The sequence below is a fragment of the Enhydra lutris genome, unplaced genomic scaffold (assembly GCF_002288905.1).
Source record: "Enhydra lutris kenyoni isolate GAN:26980312 unplaced genomic scaffold, ASM228890v2 scaffoldscaffold31, whole genome shotgun sequence".
NCBI lineage: Eukaryota > Metazoa > Chordata > Mammalia > Carnivora > Mustelidae > Enhydra > Enhydra lutris.
The window spans coordinates 15665219-15687363 of NW_019154115.1; the positions used below are offsets into that span (position 1 = coordinate 15665219).

General features: G+C 39.1%; 1 protein-coding gene across 2 annotated transcripts in view; it reads left to right on the forward strand.

Moving 5' to 3' along the window:
- The window catches only part of LOC111153217 (talin 2), a 194397-nt gene that overhangs the window by 23717 nt on the left and 148535 nt on the right, over positions 1-22145 (forward strand). For both annotated transcript variants that reach the window (XM_022512104.1, XM_022512103.1), the window contains exons 7-9: positions 925-988; positions 2026-2130; positions 18810-18965. In XM_022512104.1, the coding sequence (XP_022367812.1) occupies positions 925-988; positions 2026-2130; positions 18810-18965 (325 nt within the window). The remainder of the gene's footprint in view (positions 1-924; positions 989-2025; positions 2131-18809; positions 18966-22145) is intronic.

Consider the following 22145-nt stretch of genomic DNA (forward strand, 5'->3'; position numbering starts at 1 on the left):
AGGGGAGAAGGTACAGTTTTAAAATAATGTTATCAATATTTAATATGTCCTCTATGGTTCATTTTATCTTTAAAACATGTCTCATTAGAGATGTATAGTCAAAAGACTGTTTTTCATAGTTCTTTGAAATCACTTTTCTTTCTGTGGTTATGCTATCAACTTGATATCCTGTTAAGTCCATTTGTTTCAGCTTGCTTTAGATTTTTAGATGTTGAATTTCTCCCCTCTTTGTCATTTCAAGTGATTCTAAGGTGGTACTGGAACACAAGGGATATCCAGAAGTTTCATTTGCATCCTTGTTCCTTCACCCCGTGTTTCCCTTCTTCCCATAGAGAATCATTTTGATTAGTACTAGATGTATGCTTATATTGTTTTAAAAAATACTTCTATTTTTTAAAGATTTACTTCTGTATTTTAGAGAGAACCAGCGCATGTGAAAGAGTAGGGGGAAGGAAAGAGAGAGAGGGTCTTCAAACTGACTCCCCACTGAGCATGGAGCCCGACGTGGGGTTCGATCTCATGACCCATGAGAGACCTGAGCTGAAACCAAGAATCAGAAGCTTAACCAACTGAGCCACCTGGCACCCCTAAAAATACGTATTAACCATATAAAATGAAAAATGCTTTCCTCCCTGTATCACAAAGGACAGTATATTCTACACTTTTGCATCCTTTGCTTTCCCACTTTACAGTGTATCATGGAAATTCTTTCTTTTTTAACTTTGTTGGTTTGGTCCTTTGTATCAGACTGGTTTTATATTTGTGTGCTCTTTAAGTATATTATGGGATATGGCACTCTGTTCCTAATTGTGTCGTCAAATACTGGGAGAGTTAGTGACTTCACTGAGTTGTACCGAAAGTCTCTTTTCTTTCCTTCTCATCATAGAATAAATGGCTTATTTTTATTTTTGTTCTCTCTCTCAGTCTAAAGGAATTCCTGCCCAAAGAATACATCAAGCAGAGAGGAGCTGAAAAGAGAATATTTCAGGTATTGGAAATGTACAGAACTTTATTATTCTCCTCACTCCCTAACGTCGTCTATTAGTATGAGAGGGGCCTCTGCACGTGCTAGGTTAGTACCCCATACATGGACTCTGCTTCTATAATAAATGATTAGTGACTCCAGAGTGAAGAAGCTGACAAATCTACTTTGGACAGATTTATTATCTTAATCCATACGTTCTTGCTAAAGGTTACTTAGTCCTTCTGAGAAAAAATGTGCATGCATTTAATTTCAAAGGCATTATCTTGATAGTGTCGGAACAAGGTGATTTGCTCTTAAAATGCACTGAAGAAGTAGCTACAAGTAGCTTCTTTGTCCTGATATTTGTTTTTTGAAGCTTAGAATTTGGAAAATGGTGTCTTTTTAAAATTCGGGGTTTTTTCCCCTAAATGTCAGAGAGTTCTTTCTTCCTGGCAAACACTAAGAAAAGCCCTATCATCAATTCTACCATAAAACAATCACTCCAGTGAATCCAAAATATTAAAGTCTTCTTTGGTATTGAAATGTAAATACAAGTTGAAGTAGAAATGTCATGTGTTCACGTGTATAAAATGTACACGGTCTTGATTCCAGGCACTCTGATGTGTAGGCATTTCTATACCCTGCTCTTTGGAAAACCATGTCTTTTGGGTGTATGTTAGAATGATACCTCTCCTGGAGAACATTATTTTAGCTCTCATTGAAAGCGTTGGTTCTGAACCTTTGGGAATGCAGAGTTCTTCCAAAAGTGGATTACACTTTGGATTCTGGTCTGCCATGCTACACGGCATGAATTGTTGTCTGTAGGTATAAAATATCTAGGGAGTTTGGGTTCAAGTTTTCATTAGGAAGCCCTGAATTTGAGCTGTCTCTGTGCTCTGGTCCTTGGTGAGCTGGTACATGTGTCCCAAAGGGGTCTCTGACACAAACGTCAGTGACCCATCATTCGTAGTGACTGTGTGTGCCATATATTGTAAGCACCTCTACCAAGTCCACGTGCTGGCAGAGCTGCAATAACGGGTCCTTGCTGCTGTCACTTGTAGGAGCATAAGAACTGTGGAGAGATGAGTGAAATAGAAGCCAAGGTCAAGTATGTCAAACTCGCCCGATCCCTCCGGACGTATGGTGTGTCCTTTTTCCTGGTGAAGGTAAGTTGGGCAGGGTGCAGGGTGCAGAGGGTTGTTGGCGGGCAAGCTTGCTTTGTGGTCCTGAGACCCCTAGCATTTGCAGAGGTAACATCTGGCCAGTGGTCACCTGAGTTTAGCCCATGGGGCAGACCCGAAGTGTGTAAGCTGTAAGGCTAGTGAGTGAGCCTGGCTGCCTGTGGGCCTCCAGGCACTTGTGTCTTGGCCTGGTACACTGCAGTTCTATAAAGTCACTGAAGGAGTCGTTTATGTCTACTTGTTATCACTTTCCTTTGAAAATGTCTCACTTAAGATTACTAAGAGTGCCCTGGACTAAGTGAAGGCTGTCAATCTCTACATACCGAATGGAATTAATATGGTAAATAGGGTACTTACTTTGTATACTTTCAGGTGGGCTTTGGGATTTTCTGTGGCCTTCAGATCTGATTTCATGGGAATTGTTTGCCTTCCTACTAGAAGGAAAGAGGTGGGTCTTTGAAATTCAAGACTGAGGCCCTCTACGGGTGTTCTTAGGTGGACTGATAAACTTTTTGTAGAGTCTGACCTCGCATATTCTTTTTTTTTTTCAATTTCTTTTCAGCCTAACAGTATTCATTGTTTTTGCACTACACCCAGTGCTCCATGCAATACGTGCCCTCCCCAATACCCACCACCTGGCTCCCCCAACCTCCAACCCCCTGCCCCTTCAAAACCCTCAGGTTGTTTTTCAGAGTCCATAGTCTCTCATGGTTCACCTCCCCCTCCAATTTCCCTCAGCTCCCTTCTGAGGGGAGCTGACCTCACATATTAGTCATCTCACTAATAGGTTTCATTGATTGCCATTTGTTTTGCTGTGACTCTTGGCTTCCTGCCTCTTGCTCTTGGCCCTGGAAGAAAACTACACCATGTGAAGTTTCTCATTTGCTTGAGGCAAAGGAGACTGTTACCAGCTGTGGGGCAGCTGCCCCCAAGGACAGACGTCCCAAGGCCCAAGTCAGGGTCCTTTAAGAAGCGCCCTTTCCTCACTGCTAAAGAGAACTAAAGAAGAAGAAAGTTACACTCCTCTAGGATGTTTGGAGGTAGAGACGCTTTTCTTGACTCTACTCATTGGAGAAAGCTGCTTCATTGAGGGTGAGGAGCAACAAAGATGTTACACTGAAGAAGGGGAAACACTTCTTACTGATGACTTACTTAAACCAGACAGCTCTTGGTCTTATACCCCAGAATGCTGAGTCCCTTGCAAATGATGAAAGCATAGATGACTCACTTTGTTTTTCAGAAAATCATATAGAAGTTGAATTTTTCATATTTAGTGTGAGTTTTAAACTATCAGTGAATTTTTGCCTGGGACTGATGCATTGTAGGTATGAATGGCTCCATTTCCCTGGAATGACTCTGCTGCCTTAGCTGAGGTGAGCCCATCTGACCTGTAGTCACCTACATCCTACTTCATCCTGCTAACTCCCCCATCCTCACCATGAGCAGATGGTGAGATCTGCTTGTTTTAGAAGAAAAAGCTGCTTTTCATTTATTATTCTGAAGAACAGTAGATGGCAGATGAGTTCCAGTACCTCATAGGGACAAAGGTAAAACAAATTTCGAGCATGTCCAGTGCTTCGGTCTCAGTTTCCATGCTTTCTTGAGGTTTTCTATAGTCTTTTATGTATGAAATTCATTCTTATATTCATATTGTTTTCCATCAACCCCATCACACTTGATACAGTCAGTTTCAGTGATGTGCATGTAAGTCAATAAATTTAGGAAAATACGTAGCACACAGCAAACTAAATGTAGTTATGAAAAGCACTTGAACAGCAAGGTCCAGAAAAAAATAAAATGTTCTCCAAGGCTAATTTAGGCCCTGAGAAAAATCTGTCTATGGCTAGAATAATTAGAGGTAGAACACAGATCTTCTGGTTATTGCAAGGTCTTGTAGATTTGGTTCAATGAAAACTTCTTTCACAAAAGTATTTAAGACAAAATAAGAAAGTAGTGGAAATTTCCTTCTTTCATTCCTCTCTCCCTTCCTTTCTCCTTTTCTTCTTTTCAAGTCTTTATTTTTTATTTTTTTAGAAGATTTTATTTATTTATTTATTAGTCCGAGAGAGAGAGAGAGAGAGAGAGAGAGAGAGAGCACGCACAAGCAGGCAGAGCGGCAGGCAGAGGCAGAGAGAGAAGCAGGCTCCCTGCAGAGCAAGGAGCCCGATTTGGGACTCGATCCCAGGACCCTGGGATCATGGCGTGAGCTGAAGGCAGCAGCTTAACCAACTGAGCCACCCGGGCATCCCTATTTTTTATTTTTTTAAACTTACATGCCTTTGAAGAAAGGCCAGGATCAACTTTAGTATACATGTTAGGTATTCAGATTTTGATTTTCTTTAGTTTTATTTTTTGTCACTTTATGGAAGTGAGCGCACTGCCCACTTTAATTTTTTGCTCAGTGGTCTTATTCATATACATTTTATTTTAGAATTTATTTTGATAGGGGCGCATGGCTGGCTCATTTGGTTGAGCATCTGAGTCTTGATCTCAGCTCAGGTTGTAAGATTGAGCTCCATGCTGGGCTGGAGCCTGCTTAGGATTCTCCATCTCCTTTTCCCTCTGCCCCCCACTCATGCATGCACATGTTTGCTCTCTCAAAAAAGAAAATTGATTTTGATAAATAGTTTGTATGACTGCAGTTGTATTATTTTCCAAGTAGTATAGTTGAGAATTCAGGAGTAATTTAATACTATGGACTAATGAACCTTGTAAATCAGATCAATAGGTCAAATAAGATGGTTTCATATACAGTGAACTATCTGGAGAAGAAAGACAGAAAACAATTCCATCTATAATAGTATCAAAAACAATAAATTACTTAGGAATAAATTTAACCAAGCACATGAAAGATCTATATACTAAAAACTTTTAGACGCTGGTGAAAGAAATTAAAGACAATACAAATAAATGGAAAGATATCCCATGTTCATGGATTAGAAGAGCTAATATTAAATGATCCATTCGCTTAGCATAATTTTCAGCCTCCAGATCTCTGTATATGCTATTACAATATATAGTCATTTTAACTTTTAGGTTTATTTTTAAATTGAGTAAATTGTTCAAGTACAAGATATATGTCAAAAACATGAAAAAAACAGTTTGTATGTATTGATAAGTGCAGTCATTTAGAATAGATGATGAAAAGAAATCCTATGCAGAACAGCAGACATGCACAAAAATTATATGGCTTAAAGGATAATAAGTTTTTTAAAGGCATAAGTAACAGATTTCTCTAGAACCCCAACCTAAACATACCATACTATTGAATTGTGGAAGAGTTTCATTGACATCATTTAGGAAGTTAAAAGTGAATGATTCTAGCTTCTCATTCACTACTTCTATAGGCTGTTAGAAATTTAAGTAAGTCATTGAAATTATAATTTCTGAAACATTTAGATATTGATATTGAATACACTTAATCATACCACATGGCCTTAGGATTAATCATAGATAGTCTCAGAGTAGTTAGATATATTTACAGGCACTTCTATCATATTTTTTTCCATATCCATGAAAAAACTGACCCAATATTCAGAGTATTATACTTTGTTGTTATAAAAGAAAGTGCTTGGGGATTGGAGTCAGGAAGATTGGCCTGTCATCCAGGATGTTGACACCCCTATGGGAAATAGCAGAAACTCCTATAACTTTGAGAGATATCCATAACCTCCCTCAGCCTCAGTTTCTTCATCTGGAAAGTGGGAGTGATAATGCCTTATAGAGCTCTAGTGAAGATTAAGTGAGATAATATATGTAAAGAAATGTGGACCCTGGTGAGGGGTGACTGGGTGGCTCAGTCAGTTAAGGGTCTGCCTATGGCTCAGGTCATGATCTTAGGGTCCTGGGATTGAGACTCCCTCTCATAGGAAACCTACTTCTTGCTCTCTTCCCTGCTTGTGCTCTCTCTCCCTCTCTCTCTCTCTCAAATAAATAAAAATCTTAAAGAAAAAAATGTAGTGCCTGAAAAATAAGGCTATTTGATAACTTTTGGATTATCTCTTAACCCTTCTCACATCTCCCTAATCCCTGGCTCCTGAGTCTTCCAACCTGTAATTGCCTTTTAGCACCCATGGCGTAGTGCAAGAGTTGGCAAACTTCTCTAGTAAAAGATCAAATGGTATCTTGGGCTTTATAGGCCATACTGTTCATCTCTGCCCATGTGGCCTAAAAGCAACCATAGGTAATACGTTAATGAACGAACATAGTTAGGTTCCTATAAAGCTTTACTTATAGGTTCTGAAATTCCAATTCCATATAATTTTCACATGTCACATAGTATTAATCCTCTTGTGGGTTTTGGGTTTTTTTTTCCCCTAACCGCTTAAAAATGGAAAATTCACTCTTAGCTCTCAGGCCACAAAAAAGCAGGCAAAAAGCTGGGGTTAGCACGGGCTTTAGTTTGCTAATTCTAATATAGAGAATGTCTATAAGCCATTTAATGAATCCACAGAGAATGGCTTTATGTAACAGTATTCCCAATGGCTAAGAACGTAAGCTTTAAAAAGAAACACCTAGATCTGGATTTGGGCTTTGCCACTTAGTTTTACCTTAGATAAGTTACTTTACCTTCTGTCTATGCATGTTTGCTCACCTATAAAATTGTGCCTTTTTTTGAGGTTTAAATAAGATAATAGAGAAAGGTGGACTATGGCATGGAAGAGCCTAATGAAAGGAAGCTGTGAATGTCTACAGTCTTCCTCTTAGAGTGACTTCTTTTGCATTTTACCTTGATACCCTAGCCAAAACCCCATAAGCAATGGTAAGCCATTTCCCATGGCCTGCAAAGGATTTTGTTTCACTCCAGGAAATTCTTGTGTAAACCTTCTTCCTCATTTATCAATTTGTCTTTTAACTTTCCCTGTAGCTACAGCCAGAGCTCTGAGATGTAAGATACCTGGGGAGCTGACCCTCTTCTCCCCTTAACTACGGAAGCATCACAGAGGGCATTTGGAACCTCTCAGAACTATGAGTTAAGTTGAATAGAGACCAGTTTTAGAGAAAATGGCTAATGAACAGGATCTTTAACACTGTTTTGCTCTTTTTTTTTTTTTTAAGTTTTATTTATTTAAAGGATCTCTCCACCCGGTGTGGAGCTTGAATCCACTACCCCGAGATCAAGAGCCACGTGCTCCTCCAACTGAGCCAGCCAGGTGCCCCTAACACCATTTTGCTCTTAACCAGCCATCCCTTTCTGCCATGCCCCTGAGAGAAATAAATGTACTGATCACACAGCAGAGTAAGCAAGCCCACACTTTGACACCAAGCCAAGGTAGAACTCCAGTGAGTGCAGCTGGATCACAGGCTTAGGCCACGTCAAAGTTAGGGGCCTCAAGCCAGAGCATGCAAGAGCGCAACCCACCTGCATCCCTTCACTCAATTCTCAGTCTCCCATGTAAGACACAGGTGATCTAAGAATCTTCCAGTCTCCCCGCATGGGAGAAGAGCTGGAAAGAAAGCAGGCTTGACCATAGCCAGCTGCCAGTTTTTTGGGGGGGTTTTGGTTTGTTTTTTTTATATTTATTTCTTTAAATTCAATTAGCCAACATATAGTACATCATTTTTTTTCGTTTTTACATTTATTTATTTAAATTCAGTTAGCCAGCATATAGTACATCATGTGGTATTGAGTGATTCATTAGTTGCGTACAACACCCAATGCTCATCATGTCATGTTCCCTCCTCAGTGCCCATCACGTGGCTACCCCATCCCCTCACCGCCCCCCCTCCCCTTCTGCAGCCCTCAGTTTGCTTCTCAGAGTCAAGAGTGGGTCTTGGCTTGAAGCCACAGTGATGGCTGAGATGTGCTTGAAAGAGAAGGGGCAGGGCTTGTTAATGAAGCCTGCCTTCTCTTGGTAGAAGGCATTCCTTCTCAGGCCTCTAAGTTATGCAAGCTCAAGACATCTTCCAAACAAAACCAACCTAATGAGGACCACCTGGAAAGAAATTTCTGCAGCATGGCAGCAGCTACAGTCTCTGTGTGTGTCTGTGCTTGAGAGACAGGACTTTGCAGGGCCTGCCTAGCCTGCTTGCTTAGCTGGAGAGAAAAGGACGCTGGTCTCTGTAGCTCAAGTTGGCAAGGCTGGCTGTAGGGTGGACTGAGCTGTATGGGAGATGGGGAGAAAAAGGAAACTTCTCTGAGCATGCAGGCTATCCCACTGTGGGTCTAAGGCAGGTCTTGGGGGAAAAACCAGTGTGGCTCACCCTGAGCTGAGCCTTTCACTCTTCTGACTTTTTCCAGCTGCTCTGCATTTTGTGGGTAGGCCCTGAAATCATTTGATCCCTTGACCGTGGTCTCCCTTGCTGGGTTGCAGCATATTCTGCATTTCCTCTGCCCTCCTCTGCCTAATCCTGATCTTCTGATGGAATGCTCACTGTATGTTGTTAGCATGTTCCCCATGACTCCCTCTCCTGTCCAGAATGAGCTCGACACGAGCCAGGGCAATCCATCACAGTTCTGTGTTCACGCACCCCAAAGCCCCCCGCCTGCCGGGAGGTGCAGATGGAAAAGGCTGAAGGCAACAGCTGCAAACCTTATTCTATTTCAGATCCCCTTCCAGGTCCCAGCAGCTGGGCTCGTGCCAGCCCTGTGTGGCTAACTGCCTAGAACCTCTTCACCTCAATCTCTGTGTGGCTTCTGAAGGCAAGGTAGACTAGCCGTCGTTATCCACCTTGATTTCATGGCTTTCACCTCTTGCAGAACCGGCCTCTCTTTACAAAGAATCTGACACTTCCCAGTGGTTTTTTTTAAGGACTAGGAGGTTCTTCCACTGCCATCTTCCCCTTGTCAGACACCCACACAGATTTCCGATCCTGTTCTCTCCTCCTCCTGGGAGAAAGCTGGAGATGTGCCCTGACCTTGACCGTTGAACGGCTTATGAACCGCCCATGGGAGCTCCCAGCGATTTTTGTCTTCTCTGATTGCTTTCACCAGAGAAGAGTACATGGTGGTAGACAGTCTGCTTTTGAAGTCAGAGGCGTTTTTGAGCTACTCAAATTTGTGTTCCAGTCATGGCTTTACCACTCACTACTGTTTGCCTTGGATGAGTTGCTGGTCTCTTCATTTGCAAAATGGGGATGATGATACCAACATTTGAGGGATGTTCTGAAACTTACTAGATAATATTTATTAAATACCTAGCACATTTGCATTATTTTAAAATTGCCTATCGCTATGTATACATACATGATTTGTGTTTGCTAATTTGTATGTATCGTCCTCTGAGAATAGTAATTTAGGCATTGCTGGGTTTCAGCAAATATTTGGGAAGGTCTTTTTTTTCCAGATAACATTAGAAATAGATTTTTTTTTTTTTTTTTTTTTTTTTTTAAGAGAGGGAGAGAAAGAGAGAAAAGGGGAGAGGAGCAGAGTGAGAGGGAAAGAGAGAATCGTAAGCAGGTTCCATACCCAGCACGGAGCCTGATGTAGGACTCAATCTCACAAGGCGGAGATCATGACCGGAGTTGAAATGAAGAGTTGAATGCTTTAACTGACTGAGCCACCCAGGTGCCCCTGAAATAGATTTTTTGTTTTGTTTTATTTTGTTTTTTTTTTTTAATTTATTTGACAGAGATCACAAGTAGGCAGAGAGGCAGGCAGAGACAGAGAGAGAGGGAAGCAGGCTCCCCGCTGAGCATAGAGCCTGGGATCATGACCTGAACCAAAGGCAGAGGTTTTAACCCACTGAGCCACCCAGGCACCCCCAGAAATAGATTTTTTAAGTAAAGTCTGGGGAATCAGGAAAACCACAAGAAAATAATACAAATCACTTGAGGTGATCATTGTCACCATTTTATCATGTAATGAAATTTTCATTTTTAAAGATCTTGTTTTGAATTTTATTTAAAAATTTCATTTTTAAAATTTTATTTCATGTAGGGTTAAGCTATACAAATGGTTTTTATTTTTATTTTATGTTGCAAATTTGTTGCCTTGAATTCAATTGTTTTCCAATCATATGGTTTTTAATGGTTCTAGAATCATCTGTTATATGGGTATACCCTAAATAAGAACTCCCCTGTGGTTGAAAATTTTGGTTGTTTCCAGTTTTTCACTATGATAACTGTAGTTACACATAATCTTCTCACATTGAGAACTTCTTTTTGAGTAAATTGTTTTTATTAAAATTCAGTTAGCCAACACATAGCACATCATTAGTTTCAGGTGTAGTGTTTAATAATTCATCAGTTGCATATAAACACCCAATGCTCATCACTTCATATGCCCTCCTTAATCCCATTTGAATAACTCTCTAAAAACAATCTGTGTCAAAAGGAGGAACATTTTTATTTTTTTTTTAAGATTTTATTTACTTATTTGAGAGAGAGGAAGAGCACAGAGGGAGTGTGAGAGGGAGAAGCAGACTCCCTGCTGAGTGGAGAGCCTGACGTGGGACTCCATCCTAGGACCCTGGGATCACTACCTGAGCCAAAGGCAGATACCTAACTGACTGAGCCAACCAGGCATCCAAAAGGGGGAACATTTTTATAGCTTTGGACCAATATTGATGCATTTTCTTCCATAAAGATTTTGCCACATTAAATTCCCATCTATAGTGATTCTCTTTCATACCTTCTTCACTTCTGAGTATTAATTTTTTTTAAAAAAACCCTCCATTTTAGTAAGTGAAAACTTAATCTAATTGCTTGTTTTTTTTTTTAAGATTTTATTTATTTATTTGAGGGAGAGACAGTGAGAGTCTAATTGCTTGTTTCTTGATTTTTTTCTCCTTCTTGTTTTAATTTTTTTTTCTTAAGTTTTTATTTAATCACCTGGTGTTATTCACAGTAAGTGCATTCCTTCATCCTCATCACCTACTTCACCTGTCCTCCCACCCAGCTACCCTCTGGTAACCATCAATTTGTTCCCTGTACTTAAGAGTCTTTTGCTTGGTTCGTCTCTTTTTTCCCCCTTGCTCGTTTGCTTTGTTTCTTAAAATTCCACATAGGAGTGAAATCATTTAGCATAATACTCTCTAGTTCCATCCTTGTCATTGCAAATAGTAAGATTTTGTTGCTTTTTATAGCTGAATAATATTCCAGTATGTGTCAGTGTGTGTGTGTATACACACATACATGACATCTTCTTTATCCATTCATCAGCGGATGGACACTTGGGCTGTTGCCTTATCTAGGCTTTGGAAATAATACTGGTATAAACATAGGTGTATATGTATCCCTTTGAATTAGTGTTTTTGTATTCTTTGGGCAAATACCCAGTAGTACAATTGCTGGATCTTAGGGTAGTTCTCTTTTTAAATTTTTGAGGAATCTCCATACTGTTTTCCACAGTGGCTGTACCAATTTGCATTCCCACCAACAGTGTTATTTTTTTCTCTACATCCTTGCCAGCACTTGTTGTTTCTTGTGTTTTTTATTTTAACCATTCTGACTGGTGGGATGTGATGCTTCATTATAGTTTTTTATTTGCTTTTTCCTAATAATCAGGGATGATGAGCATCTTTTCAAGTGTCTGTTGGCCATCTGTATGTCTTCTTTGGAGAACTGTCTATTCATGTCTTCTGCCCATTTATAACTGCATTATTTTGGGGGGTTGTTGAGTTTTATAAATTCTATATTTTGGATACTAACCCTTTATCAGATATGTCATTGGCAAATATTTTCTCCCATTCCATGGATTGTCTTTTCGTTTTGTTGATTGTTTCCTTCACTGTGCAGAAGCTTTTTATTTTGCTGTAGTCCCAGTAGTTTATAGTTGTTTTTGTTTCCCTTGCCTCAGGGGACATATCTAGAAAAAAGTTACTATGGCCAATGTCAGAGAAATTATTGCCTGTGCTGTTTTCTAGAATATTTGTGGTTTCAGGTCTCACATTTATGTCTTTATAATCCACTGTGAATTAATTTTTGTGTATGGTGTAAGAAAGTGGTCTAGTTTCATTCTTTGGCATGTTGTTGCCCTGTTTTCCCAACACCATTTATTGAAGAGACTGTCTTTTTCCCATTGGCTATTCTTTCCTGCTTTGTTGAAGATTAGTTGATCATATAATTGTGGGTTTATTTCTGGGTTTTCTATTCTATTCCACTGATCTGTGTGTTTGTTTTTAATGCCAGTACCATACTGTTTTAGTTACTACAGCCTTGTAATAAAACCTGAAGTTCAGAATTGTGATTCTTCCAGCTTTGCTTTGCTTTGCTTTGGGTATTTGGGGTCTTTTGTGGTTTCGTACAAATTTTGGGATTGTTTGTCCTAGCTCTAAAAAAATGCTATTGGTATTTTTATAGGGATTGCATTAAATGTTTAGATAGCTTTGGGGAGTAGAGACATTTTAACAATATCTCTTCTTCCAACCCATGAGCATGGAATATCTTTCCATTTCTTTGTATCTTTGTATCTTTAACTTCTTTGGTTAGGTTTATTCTTTGGTATTTTATTATTTTTGGTGCAACTGTAAATGAGATTGTTTTCTTAATTTCTCTTTGTACTGCTTTATTATTGGCATAGAAAAATGCAGTGGATTTATCTACATTGATTTTATATCCTACAACTTTAATGAATTTATCAGTCTAGTAGTTTTTTGGTAGTCTTTCAGGTTTTCTATGTAGAGTATCATGCCATCTGCAAATAGTGAAAGTTCTTCTTTACCGGTTTAGGAGCCTTTTATTTCTTTTTGTTGTCTGAGTGTGGCTCAGACTTCCACTACATTTTGAACAAAATTGATGAGGGTGGACATCCTTGTCTTATTCCTGACCCTAGGGGAAAGTCTTTTATTTTTTCCCCATTGAGGATGTTATTAGCTGTGGGTTTTTCATATATGGCCTTCATTTTGTTGAGGTATGTTTCTGCTAAACTTGTTTTTTTTTGAGGGTTTTTATCATGAATGGATATTGTATTTTATCACATGCTTTTTCTGCATCTATTGAAAGGACCATGTGCTTCTTACCCTTTCTTTATTGATGTGATGTATCATGTTGATTGATTTGCAATTACCTTGCAGCCCAGGAATAAATCCCACTTGATTACAGGGAATTTTTGTAATGTATTGTTGGTTTTGGTTTGCTAATATTTTGTTGAGGATTTTTGCATCAGTGTTCATCAGAGATACTGACCTGTAGTTGTCCTTTTTTGGGGTGTCTTTATCTGGTTTTGGTATCAAGCTAATGCTGGCCTCATAGAATGGATTTTGAAGCTTTCCTTCCTTTTCTGTTTTTTGTTTGTTTGTTTTGTTTTGTTTTTTTGAGTAATTTGAGAAGTATAGGTATTACTTTCTTTAAATGTTTGGTAGGATTCGCTTGTGAAGCCATCTGATCCTAGACTTGTGTTTGTTGGGAGTTTTTTGATTACTGATTCAATTTCTTTGCTAATTATGGGCGTGTTTAAATTTTCTGTTTCTTCCTGTTTCAGTTTTGGTAGTTTTGGTTTCTAGGAATTTATCCATTCCTTCTAGATTGTCCAATTTATTGACATAGTTTTTCATAATATTCTTTCTTGTTTTTTAAAGATTTTATTATTTGAGAGAGAGATGGGACAGAGGGACAATGAGTGCAGAGCCTGACTTGGGGCTCCATGCCAGGACCCTGAGATCATGGACCTGAGACCAAGTTGGATGCTTAACTGACTGAGCCACCCAGGCGTCCCTCATAATATTCTTCTACAATTGCTCATATTTCTGACATTGGTTGTTACTTCTCCTTTCTCATTTGTGATTTTATTTATTTGAGTCCTTTCTCCATTTTTCTTGATGAATCTCGCTAGCAGTTTATCAATTTTATTGATTTTTTTTTAAAAGAACCAGCTCCTGGTTTTATTGATTTGTTCTGTTTTTGTTTCTATATCCTTTATTTCTGGTTTAATCTTTATTATTTCCTTCCTTCTGCTGTTTTTAGGTTTTCTTTGTTTTCCTTTTTCTAGCTCCTTCAGGTGTAAGGGTTAGGTTGTTTGACACTTTTTTTGCTTTTTAAGGTACACCTATGTTGTTCTACACTTCCCTCTTAGAGCCACTTTTCCTGCATACCAAGGATTTTGAACCATTGCATTTTCATTTTCATTTGCTTCCATGTACATTTTTATTTCTTCTTTAATGTCCTGGCTGATATATTCATTGTTTACTAGTATGTTCTTTAACCTCCATGTATTTGTGGTCTTCCCAGAGTTTTCCTTGTGGTTGACTTTAAGTTTCACAGCATTGTGGTCAGAAAAGATGCATGGTGTGACTTTGATCATCTTGAACTTGTTGAGGCTCGTTTTGTGGCCAAATATGTGACCTATTCTGGAGAATGTTCCATGTGCCTTTGAAGAGAATGTGTATTATGCTGTTTTAGGGTGGGATATTATGAATATCTGTTAAATCCATCTGGTCCAGTATGTCATTCAAAACCATTGTTTGCTTGTTGATTTTCTATTTAGGTGATCTGTCCATTGATATAAGTGGGGTGTTAAAGTCCCCTCCTATTATTGTATTATTATCAGTTAGTTCCTTTATGTTTGTTATTAATGCCTTATGTATTTGGGTATTCCTGTGTTGGGTGCATAAATATTTATAATTATTAGATCTTCTTGTTGGATTATCCCCTATATTACTATGTAGTCTCCTTCTTTGTCTCTTATTTCAGCCTTTGTTTTAAAGTCTGTTTTGTCTGATATAAGTATTGGTATTCTTGCTTTGTTTTGACATCCATGTGCGTGGTAAATATTTCTTCATCTCCTCTTTTTCATTTTGCAAGTGTCTTTAGGTCTAAAATGAGTCCCTTGTAGGCAGCATATAAATGGGTCTTGGTTTTTTTTATCCATTCTTTCACACTGTGTCTTTTGATTGGAGCATTTAGTTCATTTACAATCAAGGTAATTCTTAACCAGATATGTATTTATTGCCATTTTGTCACTTGTTTGTTATTTCTGAAAATTTTCTCTGATCCTTTCTTGTCTTTCTTTAATGCTTTGCTGGTTTTCTTTTCTCTGGTGATACATTTGGATTTCTTTCTCCTTATTCTTAGCATATTTATTAGTGGTTTTTGATTTGTGTTGCCATTAGGTTTGTATATAACCACTTCTGGATATAGCAGTCTATATTAAGTTCATGGTCATTTAAGTTTGAACCCATTCTTAATTCTTCTCCTTCCCATGTAAAATATGGTGTCCTATTTTACATACTTTTATTTTGTAAGCTCCTTGACTGATTTTTTACAGAAATACTCATTTTTAACACTTTGTGTTTCCTACCTTTATACTGTCATTTTTGGTCTTTCATTTCCACTCAGAGAATCCTTTTTAATATTTGTTGCAGGGCTAGTTTAGTGATCATGAACCCCTTTATTCTTTGTTGGCCTGGGAAACTCTTTAATTTCCTTCTATTCTGAATGGTAGTCTTGCTGGATAGAGCATTCCTGTCTGTAGGTTTTCCCCTTTCAGCACATTGAAGATATCACGTCACTCCTTTCTGGCTTGGAAAGTTTCTGATGAAAAATCTGCAGGTTTCCTTTGTATGTAACTGTCTTCTTTGGTAACTGTCTTACTGCTTTTAATAGTCTTTCTTATTCACTATATTTTGCCATTTTATTATAGTATGTCTTGGTGTAGATCTGCTTTTGTTGATTTTGTTGAGGATCCTCTGTTCCTCCTGGATCTGTGAATCTGTTTCCTTCCCCCAGAGTAGGGAAGTTTTCAGCTATTATTCCTTCAGATAAATTCTCTGCCCTTTTTTCTCTTTTTCTGGGATCCCTATAATGTGAATGTTATTATGTTTGATGGAGTCACTGAGTTCTCTCAGTCTGTTCTCATTTTGCATAATTCTTTTTTTTCTCTGTTGTTCAGTTTGATCACTTTCCATTATTCTGTTTTCTAGGTCCAGCCTGCTGTTCATTCTGTCAAGCTTATTTCTCATTTTGTTTATTGAGCCTTTGATCTCTGCTATATTACTCCTCATCTCTGTGTTGATGGTCTCACTGATACTGTCCACTCTTCTCTCATGTCCACTGAGTATCCTTATGCTCATTGCTTTAAATTCTCTATCAGGCATATTACTTTTATCTGTTTTCTTTAGTTCTCTGGCTATGGCCTTTTCCTATTCTTGCATTTAGGATGAATTATTCTGTCTTCTGATTTTATCAGTCTCTGTGCCTGTTTCTGCTTGTTAGGAATGTCAATTATATCTCCTATTCTTGAGGGTAATGGCTTTATGAAGAAGAGGTCCTGCAATGCTCTGCATTATAGTGTCCTCTGTTTCCCAGGGCCTGGTGCTTCCAAGAGTATCTCCAAATGTGTGCACTCTGCTGTTGTGTGCTGGCCACTTTGTACTACAGGCCAGTTGTCTGCCGAGGCTCTCTTTGCCTGTTGTGGGCAATGTTTGGTCCTTCGAGTGATTGTTGCATATTTTAACTAGGTGTGCTCTGATCTGCTTGTTGTTGTTGTTGTTGTTGTTTTAAGATTATATTTATCCATTTGAGGGAGAGTGAGAGAGAGCATGAGGGAGGAGAAGGTCAGAGGGAGAAGCAGACTTCCCACAGCTGGGACCCCAATGCGGGACTTGATCCCGGGAATCCGGGAACACGACCTGAGCCGAAGGCAGTGGCTTAACCAACTGAGCCACCCGGGCACCCTCTGATCTGCTTGTTAAATGACACCTGTCATCACCACCACTAAAACCAGGGCCCTGCAAAACTCCCAGGCCAGGAGACATGGTGTGGACAAAGGTTTGCATCTGTCTTCTGGGGCAAGGGACCTACTGTGCTGGGTCTGAAGCAAGTGTTACTGGGAAGGGTAGTTCCACCAATATGTGGGTGTGTGGAGGGAGGAAGCTGGGCTTGCTGTAAGCAAGTTAGGTAGCAACTGTTGATGCTGCATTAGTTCCCACAGGTGACGCTGCTTATGCTGAGTGGCATGGGAAATGGTATCAGGCAGTTCTTTCGTTCCCCTAGGGGTGTCTCTGGGGTCTGCTCTGAAATGAGCAACTAACTTCCCCACTGTGTACCGCAGCCATTCCCATGCTGTATGTCCCTGGGCTTTTTGCCATTCCTTCTCTCCAAGATCAGCCCAGTGCCCTTGAGAGTCTTCCATCCACTCCCATCGATCTTTAAAGCTCTAGGCTTTAAGCTGCACTAGTTGCAAAACTCGGGAAATTTGGCCCCTTGCTCTTTCCAAGTCAGTTGCTATGGGGATTCTTATTCCTATGTGGTCCCCTCTGTGCTAGTCTGTCTCACTCTTCTCTGCCATCACCCCTCCTTTCCAGCACAGCGAACATGATCTCTTTCTCTTCCAAGCTGCATCTCCACACTTCCTACCTCCTTTTGTGGCCTCTTCTCTACTTTTGCATGTGGAGTTTGTTCTGCCAGTCTTCAGGTCAATTTTGGGTGTATTTATGATGATCTGATAGTTACCTACTTGTATTTGTGGGATGAGGCAAGCCTAGGGTCCTCCTACTCCGCTGCCATCTTTTCTTGCCCCCCCCCATGAAAGGCTACTTCATTATTTTAAACACATTTTCTTTCTTTTTTTTTTTTTAGATTTTATTTATTTATTTTGACAGAGAGAGATCACAAGTAGGCAGAGAGGCAGGCAGAGAGAGGAGGAAGCAGGCTCCCCACTGAGCAGAGAGCCCGACATGGGGCCCGATCCTGGGACGCTGAGACCATGACCCAAGCCAAAGGCAGAGGCTTTAACCCACTGAGCCACCCAGGCACCCCAAACACATTTTTTATTTATATTCTTTGCCAGTCATTTTTGTTGATCAATGATAACCTTTCACATATGCAGTATATAAAGTCTTTCACTATTGTAATTGTTGTAACTATCTATCCCTAGTCATTTGCTTTTTTTATTGTATTGTGTTAGTCATTTGCTTTTCAGATTTTGTTTACAGCGAGATTTCTTTCTTCATCTCCTATTTTCCCTCTACTTTTTAGATGTATCAAAGTCTGTGTATTTGTAGTTAAAGATGTTGATCTTTGTCTATATGAATTTTCTTTATTTTTATTGTTTGTGCTTAGAAGTCATTTCCCTCCCAGGAATCACAAAAATACCCACCTATATAGTCTTTCTAAATTACTAATCTCTCTTATATTTGTTTTGGCATGAGTGTGAGGTAGGGATCCATTATTTTAATAGGCATGATTAATATTAAATTATTAAAGCAAATCATGAAAGGCTTTTTCAGAGTCAGTAGATACACATACAAATACCAAAACAAAGAATACAAATGAAAATATATTTCGGAGATATTAAAAAGGTCTGTGTCTCTTTTAATGAGAAGGTTCTACTTTGGCAGATCTTTAGTTAATGCTTAAATAGCTTATATGCCATATTTAAATTGCACATTAAACCTTTTTTGTAATTCACTGAGTTGGCTACTAGAAGTGATAATATTTGGAATTCATCTTAACTTCTATTTCTCTGGATATCTTCTCAGTGCTGTCCCTTCGATCCATCACAATCCATTTTTGGAGCAACCTGACCTCCTAAACAGCATCTCTTTTCAGGAAGGGTGCCTTTGTGGATCTTTCCAGCCTTCTGATGTCCCTGTTTTCGTTTCCATGTCTTTAGTTTAGTGAGTCATTCGCCGAGTCCCCAAACCCCGGTTTTCCAGTAGTCCTGTTTTGAAACATAGTAAATGTAGGTGGTGATCTCAGGTAAGACATCATGAGATCTCTCATGACTTGGCAAAATCAAATGTATTCAGAGGAAGAGCACTAACCCTTGGTATTTCCTGTTTCAGGAAAAGATGAAAGGCAAGAACAAGCTGGTGCCTCGCCTGCTGGGCATCACCAAGGACTCCGTGATGCGTGTGGATGAGAAGACCAAGGAAGTGCTGCAGGAGTGGCCACTCACCACAGTTAAGCGCTGGGCAGCCTCGCCCAAAAGCTTCACCCTGGTACGGACTGGCAATGGGGAGGACCAACACAGCCTTTGGGCCATACTGTGGGGTGGGAGAGAGAATACAAGCGCTATGGGTTTCCCTGGCCTTAGAGAGAAGTGTACAGAGGGACAGATAGTGGACAGATAGTCCACAGAGGGTGGGGACTGGTGCAGTCTTCTGTGTTCCTGATGCTGTCCCTAGCATGCCCTCAAGGGAAACTTGCTAATGCTCAGAGGCTGATCAAAGGATCCCTCTTCGTCTCTAGTTGTTTTAGAAGTTCCTAAGCTTTGTGAAATCTTGCTGAAGTGTGTTTTCCCGGCCTGCCTAGAAACAGTATACTGTACAGAGGAGATGGCATAGACTTTGGGGTAGTGTTCAAAACCAGCTCATCATCTCTCATTTCTGAGAGAGTTATCTCTCCTCTGTGAGCCTTAATGTCATTAGCTTTAACATGGGAATCATAATACCTATTTCGCAGAGGTGCTAAGATCAAACAAGATGATGATGATAAAATTCTCAGTGTGAAGTATATGGAAAGTGGGGAGAATGTAGCCCTCCCAGGCCTTCAGACCTCTGTATTCCTCCTCCCAACCTTAATAGTTGCTCTTAGCAGATTATAATTGTGTTATTTTCTTAATGATAGCCACATTGACACATGAGAATTGATAGGATTGTTATTTTGTCGAGCACGTTGAGCAATAAGAGAAATCAGTGTTGAAAGTTATCCATCTTCTGGCACTCCTGAAGTGTACTGTTCTCCAGGTCTAGGGAATATTTGAAGTATCAGCTTGTGTCTAGATCAGGTCTCATAATACGGCATCAGAAAAAAAAAGGTGTAAGGAACAGTTTTTGGAGGGAGTCTTTCGTTATCTAGTGTGATTATTGGTGGATAGACTTGCCACTAGGAAGGAATCATCAGGAAATATACCTTCTTCCCTCCTGTAGTCAGTAACTACCTCCATAGCCCTTAAGAAGAGATGTTCATACTTAGAGAACTTCCAAGGTAGGAAGTTGTGGATAACTTGGAGAAGAGACAAATCAATTAAAAGCATGTTATTTAGAAATACTAGAAGAAACAGTGAAAGGGTTCAAAGTAGTTGCCTTTGGGGATGGAAGGGATGGAAAAGAAAGCTAGGAATGGCTAGGGCAGGGACCCGCTGTGTTTTGTTATGTTCCTTTGAGTGCTATTGGTCTTTGAAAACTAGGTCCAGGTCCCATTTTGTTGAAAACAAAAAGTTATTTTAAAGACAAATTAGAAATAGTATGAGTCACAGTAACTAGCTCAAGCACAAGAGAGAATGAATATCAATGATGTTTATTAAAGTTGGATTAAAGTTTGTAACATCTTATTTCTTTTTACTCTGAGCCTTAATTTAATTTCAGGTGTTTGGAGATTTCTCCTGTTGTCTTCCTGTTATTGATTTTTAGTTCAATTCTCTTATGGTTGAAGGATATACAGTGCATAATTTTAAGTCTTCGAATTTTAAGATTTGGTTTATATCACGGGATATGGTCATTCTAGGAGAATGTTCGATGAGTACTTGACAAGAGTATTAAAATATCCATTAGACCCTGTTAACTGGTGGTGGTGTTCCAGTCTTCCCTATCCTGACAACAGTTGCAGGTTTTTGTATTTTTCCTTTCAACTTTCACTGCATGTATTTTGAAGCTCTGGTGCTTACATGCACATTTAAGATCCCTCTGTCATCTTCATGGAGAAATTGTTTTACTGTTTAATTCTTTTGTTCCTTATAAATTTGTTTCCTCTGAAATCTGCTTAATTTTAGTATAACCACTCAAGATTTTTCAAATTAATGTTTGCATGATATAGTTTTCCATCCTTTCACTTTCAACCTACCTATATTAAGACAAGGTTCTTACAAAGTGGATAAAGTTGGATTGTGCTTTTTTAAAAATCTTCTTGGTCAGTCTCTTTTAATTGGTCTATTTAGTCCATTTATATTTCAATCTAATTATTGATATATTAAGGCTTAAATCTATCATTTTATAATATTTTTCTGTTTACCCCTCCATTTCTTTTCCCCTATTTTTGTTGCCTTCTTTTGGGAGAGGTCTATTTTGGTTTATTTATAATGCTTTTGAGCATATCTCTTTGCTTAGCATTCTTAGTGATCTAGATATTACCATATATGTAAGAATAATTATAACCCACAGGTGTGGATGTTTACCACTTCAAGAGAGGCATAGAAACTTCACTTCTATTTAGGTCTCTTTACACTCCCCACTTTTTGAAAATAATTATTCAAAGAAATACTTCTGTATACATTGAACACCGCATGAGATGGTGTTACAACTTTTGCTGCAACCATAGAATATGATTAAGTAAAACTCAAGAGGTAAAGGATAAGTTTCACATTTCCTTATTTTTTTTCCTTATCTATCCTGCTGTTTTCTTTTTAATGTTCTCAGTCTCTTGTTATCATTTTCTTCGTGTTTGAAGAGTTTCCTTTAGCCATTCTTTAAAGGAAGTTAGATCTGCTAAAAATGATTCTCTCAGCTTTCGATTTTTTTTTCAGAATGTCCTTAATTCCCCTTCATTCATAAAGGATCATTTCATCAGGTATAGGATTAGACATTGACAGTTCTTTCTTTTAGCACTTGAGCCACTTCTTTCTGGCCTCCATGGTTTCAGATTAGAATTCAAATTGGTGTTCACTTGTAGATAGTATGTCACTTTCTAAAGTTCCTAGTGTGGATTTCTCAGGGTTCATTGTATTTGGAATATGCTCAGCTTTTTGAGTTTGTAGGTATATGTCTTTAGTTTGGGGATATTTTCAGCCATTATTTCTTTGAATACTTTTTTTTGGAAAGATGTATTTATTTGAGAGAGAGAGAGAGAAAGAGAGTATGTGTGAGCATGTGAGCTGATGGGGGGAGGGGCAATGGAGATGAGGAAGGAGAGAATCTCAAACAGACTCTGCACTGAGTGCAGAGCCCAGTGTGGGGCTAGATCTCACAATCCCAAGATCATGGCCTGAGCTGAAATCAAGAGTTGGACACTTAACTGACAGACCACCCAGGCGTTCCTTGAATACTTTTTTTTTGTCCCACATTCTCCCAATGTGGGATTCTGATGATATGAATGTTACATCTTTTATTATCCCATAGAACCCTGAAGGTCTGGTTTATAGGTCCTTTATTTGTTTTTTGTCTTTTGTTGAGTCTATGTTCTTT